Raw genomic sequence first — 13,964 nt, 5'->3', positions numbered from 1 at the left:
ATGCAGGGAAAAATAGATAAATCCACTACTATATTTGGAGGCTTCAATACCTATCAGTAGTTGACAGATACAACAGGCAGAAAATCAGGACATAGCTGAACTGAATAGTACCATCAATCACCTGGGTCTAATTGACATTTATAAAACACTTGGTCCAGCAATGGTAGAATATACATTCTTCTCAAGTGCACATGAAACATTCACCAAGGTAGACCACATTCTGGGCCATAAAACACACTTTAACAAGTATGATGATAGATTTCATGAATAGATACCATGAAAGTATGCTCTCAGACCACAGTGGAATTAAAATAGAAATCAATAATAGATGACTGGGAAATCACAAAATATTTAGAGTAAGAAATACAATTCTAAATAGATAAAGAACTCAAGAAAAATTAAAATATTGTAACTAAATGAAAATGAAAATAAAGACTCTCAAAATTAGTGAGATGTGACAAACCCAATGTTAGAGTGAAATTCATAGCATTGAATGCATATATTAAAAAAAGATGATCTAAAATCAATAATGTATCTTTCACCTTAGGAAAACTAGAAAAATAAGGATAAATTAAATATAAGGTAGGCAAAAACAATATAAAAGTAAGAGCAAAAGTCCTTCAAATTGAAAAAAAAATCAAAAGCAAAAGGTCAATGAAAATAAAATATCAAAACATCTAGTCAGGCTAACCAAGAAAAAAGAGATAAAACACAAATTAATCATTTCAGACATGAAAGAGGAACTGTCACTACTGATGCCACAGATATTAAAAGAATAATAAAAGGATATTTTGAGTAACTTCATACCCACAAAGTTGACAACTTAGATGAAATGGGCCAATTCTTTGAGAGACACATCTACTAAAACTCACACAGGGAGAAATAATCTGAATAAGCCTATAATATTAAAGAAATTGAAACCAGTAATTCATAACCTTCTAAAGCAGAAAGCACTAGGCCCAGATGGTTTCATTAGTGATTTTTACCAAGAATCTAAGGAACAACGGACACCAATTCCTATAGTCTGTTCCAGAAAGTAGAAGTTAAGTAGATATGTATTAATTCATTCTCTGAGGCCAGTGTTATTCTAGTACACAAAGACATAGACATTATAAGAAAGGAAAACTACAATCCAGTACCTCTCACCCATAGATGTGAAAATTCTCAGTAAAATATTTGCAAATCAAATCCAATGATCTATGCAAAGGATTATATACTGCAACCAAATGTAATTTATTTCAGGTATGCAAGGGCAGTTGAAGCTATGACAAACAATTAACGTAACCCATTATATCAACAGACTAAAGAAGAAAATAATCACATGATCATATCAGTAGATATAGAAAAAGCATCTGACAAGATACAACACTCACTCAAAATAAACTCTTGGTAAACTAAAAATAGAGGGGAAGTTTCTTCAACTTGATAAAGAACATCTACGAAAATACTACAACTAACAGCCTTCTTAATGGTAGGAAACTAGATGCTTTCACCCTAAGTTGGGGAACAAGGCAAGGATGACCCTTCTCACCACTCCCTAACAAAATTTTACTGGAACACCTATCTAATGCACTAAAGATGAGACAAGACAAGAACACTAGATGCAGATTGGGAAGAAGGGAATAAAACTGTCTTTGTTCATCTGATAAAGTGTTGTTATCCAAAATATACAAAGAACCTTTAGACCTCAACAAAAAATGAACAACCCAATGAAGATGTTGGCAAAAGATCTGAGCAGATACTTCACCAAAGAAGATACAGATGGCAAATAAACATAGGAAAAGATGCTCCATATCATATGTCATTAGGGAATTGCAAATGAAAACAAGGAGATACCAATACTATTAGATTGACCAGCCATTAGACTGACCAAAATCTGAAAGACTTACAACACCAAATGCTGGTGAGGATGTGAAGCAATAGCTGCTCTCATTCATTGCTGGTGATGATGCAAAATTGTGTGACCCCTTTGGAAGACAAATTGCAAGTTTCTTATAAAACTAAACATAGTCTTATCATACAATACAGCTTTTGTGCTCTTTAGTGTTTTTTCAGATGAGTTGCAAACATATGTCCATACAAAAACCTGCACAGGGATGTTTATAACAGATTTATTTATAATTGTCAAAATCTAGAAGCAATCAATATGTCTTTCAATAGGTGAGTGGGTAAACAAATCGTGATACACTCATACAGTGGAATATGATTCAGAGATAGCAAGACATGGGATACCAAGCCATGAAAAGATACAGAGGAAATTTAAATGCATAGTGCTACATGAAAGAAGTAAATCTGGAAAAGGCTACATTCTCTGTATGATATATTGGAAAAGGAAAAACCATGGAAACAGTAAAAAAAAATCAGTGGTTGCCAAGGGTTGAGGGAAAGGGAAACAACAAATAGGTGGAGCATAGAGGATTTTGGGGAGCAGTTAAACTCTTGTCTGATACTGTAATTGTGACATTATCCATTTGGCAAGCCCCATGAAACTACACAACACAGAACTTTTCCTTAATGTAAACTATCAACTTTACTTAATGAGTTATCTCCCATCCAAATACTAACCAGGGCATTTGAAGAGGCACATGCACACCAATGTTTATAGCAGCAATGTCCACAATAGCCAAACTATGGAAAGAGCCCAGATGTCCAACAACAGACGACTAGATAAAGAAGATGTGTATTTATATACAATGGAATACTACTCAGCCATCAAGAAATGAAATCTTGCCGTTTGCAATGGTGTGGATGGAACTAGAGGGTATTATGCTAAATGAAATAAGTCAGAGAAAAACAAATACCATATGATCTCACTCATATGTGGATTATAAGAAACAACAGGTGAACATAGGCAAAGGGAGGGAAAACAAGAGGAAAACAGAGAGGGAGACAATTCATAAGATCCTCGTAACTATAGGAAACAGAGGGTTGCTGGATGGGAGGTCAGTAGGAAGATGGGATAACTGGGTGGTGGGCAGTAAGGAAGGCACGTGATGTAATGAGCACTGGGTGTCATATGCAATGGATGAATCACTGAATTCTACCCCTGAAACTAATACTACACTGTATGGAATTTAAATGGAATTTAAATAAAAAAGAATGTATTAGTATTCATCAATTATAATGAATGTGGCACATCAATGGAAGATGTTAATAATAAAGTAAACTCTTGCAGGGATGGGGTATATGGAGACTCTCTGTACTTTCTATTCAATTTAAAGTAAATACATCCATCCATGCAGAATAGTTTCCATATGGGGAGGAGGGTAGTGCATGCCTAGAGTAGTCACTGGAGCTGCAAACCAGGATCAGAGATTTGGTAGCTGATTCATCTCCTTCATTGTAACCAGCAGAGAGAATTCGTCTTTGACTTGTGGTGTGTTCCAGAATATTGTGGCGTGTTCCAGAATACACCAGGGTCTTTCCTCTCTTTCTACCTTCGCTGTCCTCTTCTCTCAGAAGGGCCTTATTATAGTGGTTTCCAAGATTAAGTGCCACCTTCTCACTGAAACTTTCTCGGAACAGTCTAAGATCTCTCCATGCTTCCATTCGTTCTTCCACTGAATTGCCATGAAGGATTTATTATGTTGTGTTATTGTTATTTGTATCTCTATTTCCCCAGTAGTCTATGAACTTCTTGCTTACAGGACTCAGATGTTTTTTAAAATATCATGTTAACTTAATAAATGTTTGAATGAACAAGAAAGACAACAACAAGAAAACCTAACTCATGTGCTCCATATTATGGATAAACAAGAACATTTTTAAGGGTGATATCCTAAATATGTACCAGTCAGTGTGGTATAACTTTTCTGTAACTTAATACTCTTGTCTGTAAACTGAGGATTTATGTAATTGGATAGCCCATCAAAAAGATTAGAATAGTTAACATATGTGAATTGTCAATATATTCAAAGCATTTATTGAACGAGTTTTTCTAATAAAAATAAGCTATGCAGTCATTGCATTATGTGCACACTGAGTAGTTTATTAGCTAGACCAACACCTCCTTGAGAGCAGGGATCATTCTGTCCTTGATACCACCAGTAGAGCTTGAATATAAATGGTCTAGCCTATTAGAAGGTGTCTAAAATATACTTATTAAAAGAATGGTCAGGGGCACCTGGGTGGATCAGTCAGTTAAGAGTGTGCCTTGGGCTCAGGTCATGATCCCAGGATGCTGGGATCCAGCGCCCTGGCGACCTCCCTGTTCTCTCTGTCCCACCCTCTGCTAGTGCTCTCTTGTGCACGTGCGCGTTCTCTCTCTCTCTAATAAAATCTTTTTTTAAAATGATGATTAATTGGAGGAAGGAAAGAAAGAAGGAAGAAAGGTAAAATGATTTGTATAGATCACCACTGTCCAGTAGCATTTTTTTATACTGGCAGAAATGTCTTTTATCTGTGTTGTGCAGTCCAGTGTGGGAGCCATATATGACTGCTGAACACTTGAAATAGGGCATGGTGCAGCAAAAGAACTAGGTTGTTCATTTTGTTGAATTCTGATTCCTTTGGATTTAAATTCCAGTAACTAAGTGTGGCTGGTGGCTCCTGTTTTGAATAGCACATGTAGGTACACTTTTTTTTCAATTAAGAAAATTCGGTGCTTAAAAAAAAAAAAATCTGTTGAGTAAGTTGACATTGAGAGTCTACTACATTTAAGAAATAACTTTGAATATTCTGGGTATTAAAGAAGTAGAATCTGTGCCCCTCCTCTTGGAAATTCATTTGAGAGAGAAGAAAAATGTCTATTGAACAATTAATTAACAACTGAAATGTAACCTCTACGTATAACCTGTAGACAGGACTTGGAACTGTAAGTAAGGTTACTTTCAAATGCAAGTGGAAGGCAATAAAGAAAATTGTACGTATAGAAATGAAAAGAAGTTAACAAATATGTGGAGAAGTCTTTAAAAGGCATGGAGAAAGAAAATTATATGTGACCTAAACTGTTTTTATTCTTACCTACCCAAAATTTTGAAATATTAATAGTGTCTTAGTAAGGTTTCAAGTAATATCTTGAGCTGTTCTTACTTTATCCATCCTGACAGAATCTGGACAGTTTGAGGCCTATATTTGAATAAATGTCCACAGCCAGCTAAAAAATGTTCATTACTGAAGGAAAAGTCAGCAGTTGAAAAAAAAAAAAAAAACCCAAAACAAAAAATAAAACGATCACCGGACCAAAAAAAAAAAGATCACATTTTCATGGAAGTTCCAGGGTATTGATGGACTTCCATTGGTATATTTGAATTTAAATGGAAAACACTTTCTTTTGTTTTCCCAGAAAGCCTTATTTTCCAAGAGTTTAACACTTGTTAATGAAGTGCCAACCAGACATTAGTGTGGGTAACAGTGCGGTTCCCAATGCAGCTCCTCATCGGAATCACCTGAGGCTTCTTGTTTTAAAGTCTAGATTATAAGGCTCCTCTTAATTCAGGGGTTGCAGTGGGCCTGGAAATAAAGTCCCCAGGTGATTTTTAGTACCAGGGTGAATGGAACCCACTGCTTTTTAAGAATGCACAAGTTCTTCTGTCCTTTGCTTTCCCTCACCTAGCACTGTGAGACTGGAATGAACCCACCACTTCCGAGTCATGTTTGCCCATTCCCAGGGTTTTCAATTCCCAGAGCATTCCCTCCCATCATACACAGATCCACTTTTCCCCTGTATCATCTGTGTGACTCTCTGCAGCATGGCTATGTTCCCCGGACATGGAAATACACTCAGAATTTCATACAGTTCTCCTCTGATTTTTTTTTTTCAGATCTCCTCTGATTTAAAGAGAGCTCTTTTAAGTTCAGCTACATTTAGTTCTTAATTTACATTATAATATCTTTTGTACCTTTTGTTGATTCATTGATATTGTTCTGGATTTTGACTACTTAGTGGTTTTTGTTATTAAAGGATGGTCTTGATTGCTCTGAGTGGGGAGTCCATTTTGTTCTCCAGATAGCAGAACTGGGTCATCTTCAGTCTCTGAAAGCCAGGGAAGCCTTTAGGTCTACCAATTTGGACTTGGAAACACAGTTGATATAATTCGGAACCTAAAGCCCCTATCTCTCTAGATCACATATACTTGATCTAGACCTCTAGCTTGTAGTCCCAAATAGCCCATCAAATCCAACTCATTAAATAAGTATATAAGGCATGTAGGGCACTTGGTCATTCAGTGTTTCGTGGACTAAAGTTTGGAGGAAAATGACTTTCTATATTACGTGTTCTCCATCAATTACTGACAGAGCCTCTTCATCTCCCCTTATTCTTGCTCTCTGAATATCCTATGCAATTTTTAAGCTATTTTCTCCGTAGGGTTCTTTTTTAAAAGAAAATCATTGTCAACAGCTTAAGCAAAGCCCTGCAGTAATCAAAGCAGTATATAGTCACTGGATACAGAAAAGTAGGGAGGAATAATTTAAAGAGCAGTATTCTTTTCTTGGGGCTGAATTTCTTTACCCATCTGTAAACTGAAAAGAACTAACTAGGTGGTAGAATTCTGCCAGTGTTCACCAGGTGGTTTGTGTTTGCCAAGTTGAGATTTTTTTTCCAGAGTCCTTCAAAATTGCCTAATAACAAATAAAAAAATAGTTTGATAACAGTAGATGTCCCTGAGTAGTGGAGATCATATTATTGTTGTTGTTTTCCCTGTGCTTTTCCTATTTTCCTACCTCTATACAATGATCATTTTAAAGATTAAACACAAATATTTTTGAATAGGCTTTTATGATAAAATGTACAAACCAGTTAGAAGAAACATAAGAATGATTCTCTAAAACAAGACTGGCACTTTGAAAATCTGATAGCCCGCTTAAATATTAAGATGTTTTTATTTTGTCCTGGGTTTCTTGTTCTACAATGTAAGAATGGTATGTGGTAGCACATAATGATAAAGCTTGAAGTAGTCTTTCAATATCAGTGGCTACTCGAAGGATGTGTTTTCAACTGGAAAGATTTTTTGTGAAGTCACAAAGCCCTGCTCCAATTCTCTGATGAAGAATTTTTTATTTTAAAACCATATACCTACCCAAATATCATAAAGGGAAATATTAAAATATTAAAATCCCATTGAAGACGCATTGCTAAAATAGATGGAGGCATGGGTTTCAGAAACGGTTGTATTTCATATCTGTATTAATTAGCTAGTACATGACCAAAACAATATAATAATGGCATTCATGAGACTTGTTCCACTGGGAGATGAAGGCACTAATGAATACTAAAATTACCCAGGAGAAGCCATGAATACAGCTCTAAATCTGTTACTCATATGCTGTTTTTTAAATGCCAGTTATCTTGAGCCACTACCTTGTGTCTCTCTTACTGGAAAATGCTTCGAAATACAGCATTTCAGAAAGCAACTTGATCAAATCACCACACTTCTAAATTACCTGTGTGTATTAAGTCCAAATCACAAGATAAAGGCTGGGTTTGCTTTCCTGTCTTGCCCAGGAAATGGCTTTAGTTTTAAAATTTATTTGAATTGTAAAGAGAAAAGTAGATGTGTGTTTTCAGCAGGAGCAATCTAGACTTCTACAGGCATCTCTGGGTCATTGCTCTGAGCCGCCGTACCCATTCCCTGTCTTTGTTTTTCCCAGGTACCTCTGTGTATGTCCTCTACAGGAACCCGGCTTATTCCGGTTTCTGAACAAATCATTACCAGAGTGGCAGAAAGAATATCAATAACCTCAGTCCCAATATCCAGAGGGGCCCAGAATTAAGTCTTTTGAAAGATGCAGAATCCTGTACCACTTGGATGCATTTTTGGCTTCCACATTACCACATTCCTATTCCACTCACACTGTGTAAAACCATTTCATAAGAGGATTTTCACCTTTGCTTTCCAGACATTCCCCTTCACCGCTGAGGCTGAGCACGTGCCCTGTACTTAGACCTTTTTTGATGAGGTTCTCTACAATTGCCTGGCTCTAGCCCATTTCCCTCTGTGAAGGTTTGGGGGCTGAGAAAATACGCATCCGCTTTCCTTTTAGTAGCCCTAATACAGTATCATTCCCTGGGAAATTCAAGGGTGACCCATATTTAACACAACCCTTAGACCATCTCCAGAGATCAGGCATCTCAAGCAAGTTGTGAAATGTGGTCGAGTCCTGTTAATTCTGAGTTGACATTTTGGAAAAATACCTAAAGAGCTTATATTTTGTGTCACTTACTAAAAGCGATGTCCTTGCACTTTAGATGTCATCTTTATAGGCACTAAAGCAGATACTTTGTTTTGAAAATGTTCCTGGACTGTGTTCTTCCCCCATCCAAGGACCACTGTACTTTTGCCGAAAACATTCAGGAAAATAAGCCGAGCATCTGCTAAGAACACCGTAGACAGAATCTCTAGAATGTTCGGTGTTGAAATCTTGAGATTCAGTGTGAAAAAGAAAAAATGGCAGGAGGACATGCTTTCCATGGTCAGCATGGTCAAATATGTTAGGAAAACTCATTATGTTATATTATCCCCCTTGGAGTCTCTCAGTACTTACTGGTATACTAACAGTTCTGGGAAGTCCTGTGGTGAAAACAAAACCAGAAACTAAGACCTATTCGACTTTGTTTAAGCCAGCTTACTCTAAAATATATATATTTTTAAATAACACCTAATATTATTTCATGGGCCCTATTTTTGGAATGCTGTTGCAAATATCATTGCAGCACGGATTTGATTTGGGGGGTCTATTGGATTCCCTGTAACAAAGTTCTTGGAAGACCTGCAGGTGCAGTCTGCTGTTCCACCCTTCACTGCTGTCATTCCCTTTCCAGGAGGTCCCTTGGAGGCCCTCATACCTGCTTTTATCTGAGTACAATGATTTTGCAGAGTACCTCCCATATGAACTGAGAATAATATAATTCCAGAGGAGAGGGACCTCAGAATCCTGCCCCACCCCTGCTGTGAGATCTGGGAGGTTCAAGAGGAGTATCAAGCCAAGGCCCTTTACTTTCCCCTCAAGTAGGTTTGCCAAGCATCCTGTATATAAAAGCAGACAAACAAAGCAGGTCCTGTGTGTCTTTGTCTTGTGCTGTTTTCTCCTCAGGAGACTCAAGGAAGTGAGGTCCCTGGTCAGAAGGAGGTGATCCCAGCTTGGCAGATGGAGGAATTCTATACTCTGCTAGGAGTCCAGGTAAGGAATCGGTGAGGGGTGAGCAAACCACCCCAGGAAAGAGGGGTCCTGCTGTCAACTCTGGGAGGACCCACACAAGGATTGTCATATGAGATGTCCCCTGACTTGTTCATAAGGGTCTCAGAGAGGTGAAGGCCTTGATGTGAAGGGAGATGCCTCAAGCAAGCAGAGTGAGTGTGCAAGGAGTTGCGAGGAGGCTTTCCCCAGGGCCCGTGGGTGGCTCAGTCCTTTAAGCCTAGGACTCTTGACTTCAGCTCCGGTCACGATCTCAGGGTAGTGAGATCCAGCCCTGCATGGGGCTTTGCCCTGGGAATGAAGCCTGTTTAAGATGTTCTCTCTCCCTCTCCCCATTCCCACCCCGTCCCCTCCCTCTGAAAAAAACAAAACAAACAAAGCCCCAAACCCAAAACGCCTCCCAGAGCCCTGCTCCTACTTTCAGGCTCAAACGGCTCAGGAAGGAGTAGCCCCGAGGGATCAGCAGGACCAGAGATTCCCGTCTAAGAACTCAGGAGGTCCTGGGGCCAGTGAGGCTGGGCCAGTAGAGGGAGGAGCCACAAGCGCTGGGGGTCCCACAGAGCCCCGCCCCTGCTCATAACCTTGAGATCCCGCCCCCCGGACCCCCCCCCCCGCAGCCCCCCGGATGCAGATCATCCGACTTCCGTTGTGGGTGGGACTTCGACCACTTGGCACGGCTTTCCTTTGTTCGTCGGCGTCTAGGCGTTTGGTTCTCCCGGACTGGTGTAAAGTTAAGGTGAGGACCCTGAGTGGGAACTGGACAGACTATTCTCCCCACATAATGAAGTTGGCCCCCCAGTTGATTCCGGCCGACTGGCAGGCCAAATTTGGCCTAGAAAGTCTCGAAGAGAAGGCCTTGGTCTGTGGAAGTAGGCCCGATTTTCGGGGTGGAGAGCTAGATCCTAACTGGATTCATGATAAGGTCCTCGAGTGCTTCGAGCAGACCTTTACCCAATAGAGGGGGCCACACTGGCGAGCCCTCCTGTACTCTGCTCTAGGAGGCTCCAGGAAGGGTAGACACATGTTGAGAGAGCTGCTTTCCCCTCTAGCAACTAAGGGAATTGGGGGCTCAACCTGACAACTCCCAAACTCAGCAAAGGAGGCCCCCGGCAGAGCTGGCAGCCTGAGGTGCCCCCTCATTTTATCTGGAGGCGGTCTTGAAGGGGGGGGCCTTGGTCTAATGGAGCAAGCTCCTTTCAGCAAAATAGACCCATTCCCTAACAGGAGTCGAGGTTCTGTTACCCAGGGAGGAGGAAGGACCCCTCCAAGAAAGAAGAGGGGGTATGTAAAGCCGTGTTTTCACACCTGGGAAACTTGGGCATGGTGACATGATGCCTTATACCTACTTCTTCCCAGAACATCTCAGGGAGGTGAGGGACCAGGTCAAAGTGGCAGTCTCAGGCCAGCAGAGGGAGGATTTGAGATTATGCCACATGTCATAGTGAAAACTTTGAGAACGGTGGACATGTCCCATGCCATATCAGTGGGGCCCTAAAGAATCCTGCCTGTTACCAGCCCTGGGAGACCTCAAGGATAGATGTCAGGCAGAAGTGTTTATCAGTTCTCACTCCGCGATAGCAGGACAGTGAGGGTCTTTTGTCTGAGAGGAGCAGTTCTAGGTCAGCAGAGGAAGAAATCGGAGTCAGATTTAGAGCTTGAATTGGGATCCTGTCAGGGACCACCTACCATAGGACACAAACCTGCCTGCAGTAGCTTTTACTCTTGAGGGACCATGTTTGGTCAGATAAGGTTGTGTTCACTTTTTCCTCTTGGGACTCAAGGAGGTTCGCTCTTACCAGGACATAGGCATCCATTTGAGAAAAAGTGGAGCTTCTCTACTAGGAGCCAACTTGAGGAACCCGAGTGAGGAATCAAGGGGTCATCCAGTCCTGAATAAAGGGGACGTCAAAACATCCATATTAACCCTTCGATTTCAGCCCAAGAAATCACAGGGGAGGGCTGTCAGGTTGAGCAGCCCCTTCACTTCTTTACATCAGGTCTCAAGGCTGGGATAGTCTTAGTCTGAAGGTGCAGCCATCAGTCAGCAAAGCAAAGTGGTGCCGAGCCCTTCAAGTAGCCAAGACGAGGACCTTAAAGGAAAGCTGAGGAGCCCAGTGAACTCAGGACAGAGAGGACCTTACTGAGGTCCAGCACTGGGTATTCCCTAGCAGGGAGGTAGACTGAGGCACCCCTTCAGTTCCTTCTCCTGGGTCCCAGGGAGTTTGAGGTATCATCTTCAAAGTAGCAGAAGGGAGGGTGCCCCTAGCTTTGCCAAGAATTGACATGATAATACTTAAGATAAACTGAGAGGACCCAGAATGCCAGAACACAAGGGACCTTACTGCAAACACCTGCTCTCAGCTGAGTAAACCCAAGGCAGGGCTAGCAGGATGCCAATAAGACATACTCTAAGCATTCCATGGCTCCTCTCTGGGATTCTTAGGGGACACGCTGACCAAAAGAACAGGAGCCTTTGTGGGGTCCTAGAGCAGTACCCTGAATGACCCTGCACAGGTGGCCTTTGATAAAGCCAAAGTGAAATCTACCCGTCGAAGGTGATAAAAGCATCTTACTCTCCCTCCTACAGGGGCTCAAATCACATGTTCACTGACTCACACCCTTACCTGCTATCTCTGATTACAGCCATTATGCCTCGTGGTCAGAAGAGTAAGCTCCGTGCTCGTGAGAAACGCCGCCGAAACAGAGGTGAGACCCAAGGTCTTATGAGTGCTCAGGCCACCACAGGAGAGGGGGAAAAGACCACTCCTTCTTCCTCTCCTGTTTCTGGGGATGCTTCTTCAGGCTCCCCTGTTCCTGGCACTTCCCAGGAGCCTCAGGAAGGCTTGGCCACCACCAGTGCTGCTGCACATGTTTCACGCCCAAGATCTAATGGAGGTGCCAAACGCCAGGTTAAGGAGAGGAAAAATTCCTTCCAGGCCTCAACTTCCATTGAGAGTGTTCGCAAAGATCCTCTAACCAAGAAGGTGGGGATGCTGGTGCAGTTCCTGCTGTATAAGTATAAATTGCAGGAGCCCATTAAAAAGGCAGACATGCTGAAGATCATCCACAAAAGGTACAGGGAGCACTTCCCTGAGATCCTCAGGAAAGCCTCTGAGCGCATGGAGCTGGTCTTTGGCCTGGAATTAAAGGAAGTCAAGCCCGGCGGTCACTCCTATACCCTGGTCAGCAGCCTAGACCTCACCGCCGATGGCCGTGTGAGCAGTGCCTGGGGCTTTCCTAAGAATGGGCTTCTCATGCCTCTCCTGGGTGTGATCTTCTTGAATGGCAACCGCACCTCTGAGGAGGAAATCTGGGAATTCCTGAATATTCTGGGCATCCATGATGGAAGGAGGCACTTCATCTTCGGGGAGCCCAGGAAGCTCATCACCCAAGATCTGGTGCAGGAAAAGTACCTGGAGTACCGCCAGGTGGCCAACAGTGATCCTCCACGCTACGAGTTCCTGTGGGGCCCGAGAGCCCACGCTGAGACCAGCAAGATGAGAGTCCTGGAGTTTTTGGCGAAGATCCATGATACCGTCCCCAGCGCCTTCCCTCCGCATTACGAAGAGGCTCTGCGAGATGAGGAAGAGCGGGCCCGAGCTAGAGCCACAGCTGTGGCTGCCTCTACTACCCGGGCCGGTGCACATTCCCAGGCCAAGTCCGGCCTCTCCTCTCCTCCCTAGAGAGGGCTGAGGCAGATTCTTTGCTTTGTAATTGGAAAGGCCTGTTAACTAGTGTTCCTGATATGCACAAATAACTAGCTATCACTTTTTTTTTACATTTTTCAAGCAGTGTTCCTTTCAACAGAATGTTTATTTAGATTCAGAATAGAAGTTTATGAATAACATGGATCACACATTTATTGCTGTCTATCAGGCTTAGGAATAAGAGTTTATGTTTTGTTTTTGTTTTGTTTTGTTTTGTTTTTAAAATACAAATTGCAACTCCTTAAATCACTTTTGTGATCCAGAACAAGCTAATATAGCTTTAGGATAGGAATATCCTTGGAAATGTAAAAGAGTTCCACACTAAAACAGTTGTCACCAGAAGGTACATAAGTAGATAGATAGAGTGAGTGAGTAAAAATTGGTTAATTCTTGGTTTGTCTTACTTTTTGCTAATTTGAAAGATGCATACCTCAGTTTGTTTATGTTTGTTAAGAATGTTTGAGAATATAAGTCATAATGAATCAGACCTCTTTATTCGTGTCTCTTATTTTACACAGACATAGAGCATCTGTTCTTGGGAAGTCTTCATGCTTGTACTGGGGATATTTAGTCAAAGAAGACCCAGCCGCTGCCCATGCAATTATAGATTCTAGGAGCAGCTGTCCTTATGGAAGAGGGTGAGATAGTACTTCATAAAGAACAAGTGAAAAGCATGGTAAAGAGGGGGCGGAGAGAACGTATTACTTAGTTTTCATTCCTAAGCAGAATTTTGGCTGATTGGGAGGTTTTTCTTGGCCAGAGCAGTGCATATTCTCTGACATGTCTTAGTTGTAAAAGACAAAACAAAACTCAGCTGCATAGATGGTCATGTCTGAGGTCAAGATAATCATAGTAAAAACTGCCATTCCCTAATGTCCCAGTAGAAGACAGGCTCAGCAACAGATGCTTTCTGTACATTACACACACTCCATCAGCCCTACAAGACAGAGCTTATCAAACTTACTTCATAGAGAAGAGTCTGAAGTTTCTAGAGTTAGAGTTCGGCAATGTACCAGAATTGATAGGGCTAGTAAATGACAGAGCTGGGACTGGACTCCTGGTCTAAATTATTTTTTTAAGGTTTTATTTATTTATTTGAGCGAGCGAGCGAGAGAGAGAGAC

The 13,964-nt window shown here is 41.5% G+C and overlaps 1 protein-coding gene across 2 annotated transcripts in view; it reads left to right on the top strand.

The window, feature by feature from the left end:
* Positions 1 to 13,308, top strand: part of LOC309856579 (melanoma-associated antigen B4-like) — a 59,232-nt gene extending 45,924 nt beyond the window's left edge. The window contains exons 2-3 of one of the 2 annotated variants that reach the window (XM_082717937.1): positions 9,034 to 9,120; positions 11,779 to 13,308. In XM_082717937.1, the coding sequence (XP_082574063.1) occupies positions 11,784 to 12,818 (1,035 nt within the window). In that variant the 5' untranslated portion in view covers positions 9,034 to 9,120; positions 11,779 to 11,783 and the 3' untranslated portion in view covers positions 12,819 to 13,308. Of the gene's footprint in view, positions 1 to 9,033; positions 9,121 to 9,789; positions 9,872 to 11,778 lie in introns of those variants that run through there. The other variant, XM_082717936.1, reaches the window with a different exon arrangement.
* The last annotated feature ends 656 nt before the right edge of the window (positions 13,309 to 13,964 follow it).

The sequence above is a fragment of the Mustela nivalis genome (assembly GCF_964662115.1).
Source record: "Mustela nivalis genome assembly, chromosome: X".
Lineage (NCBI taxonomy): Eukaryota > Metazoa > Chordata > Mammalia > Carnivora > Mustelidae > Mustela > Mustela nivalis.
The sequence above is the reverse complement of the archived record's forward strand: the minus strand, read 5'-3'. Positions and strand labels throughout refer to the sequence as shown.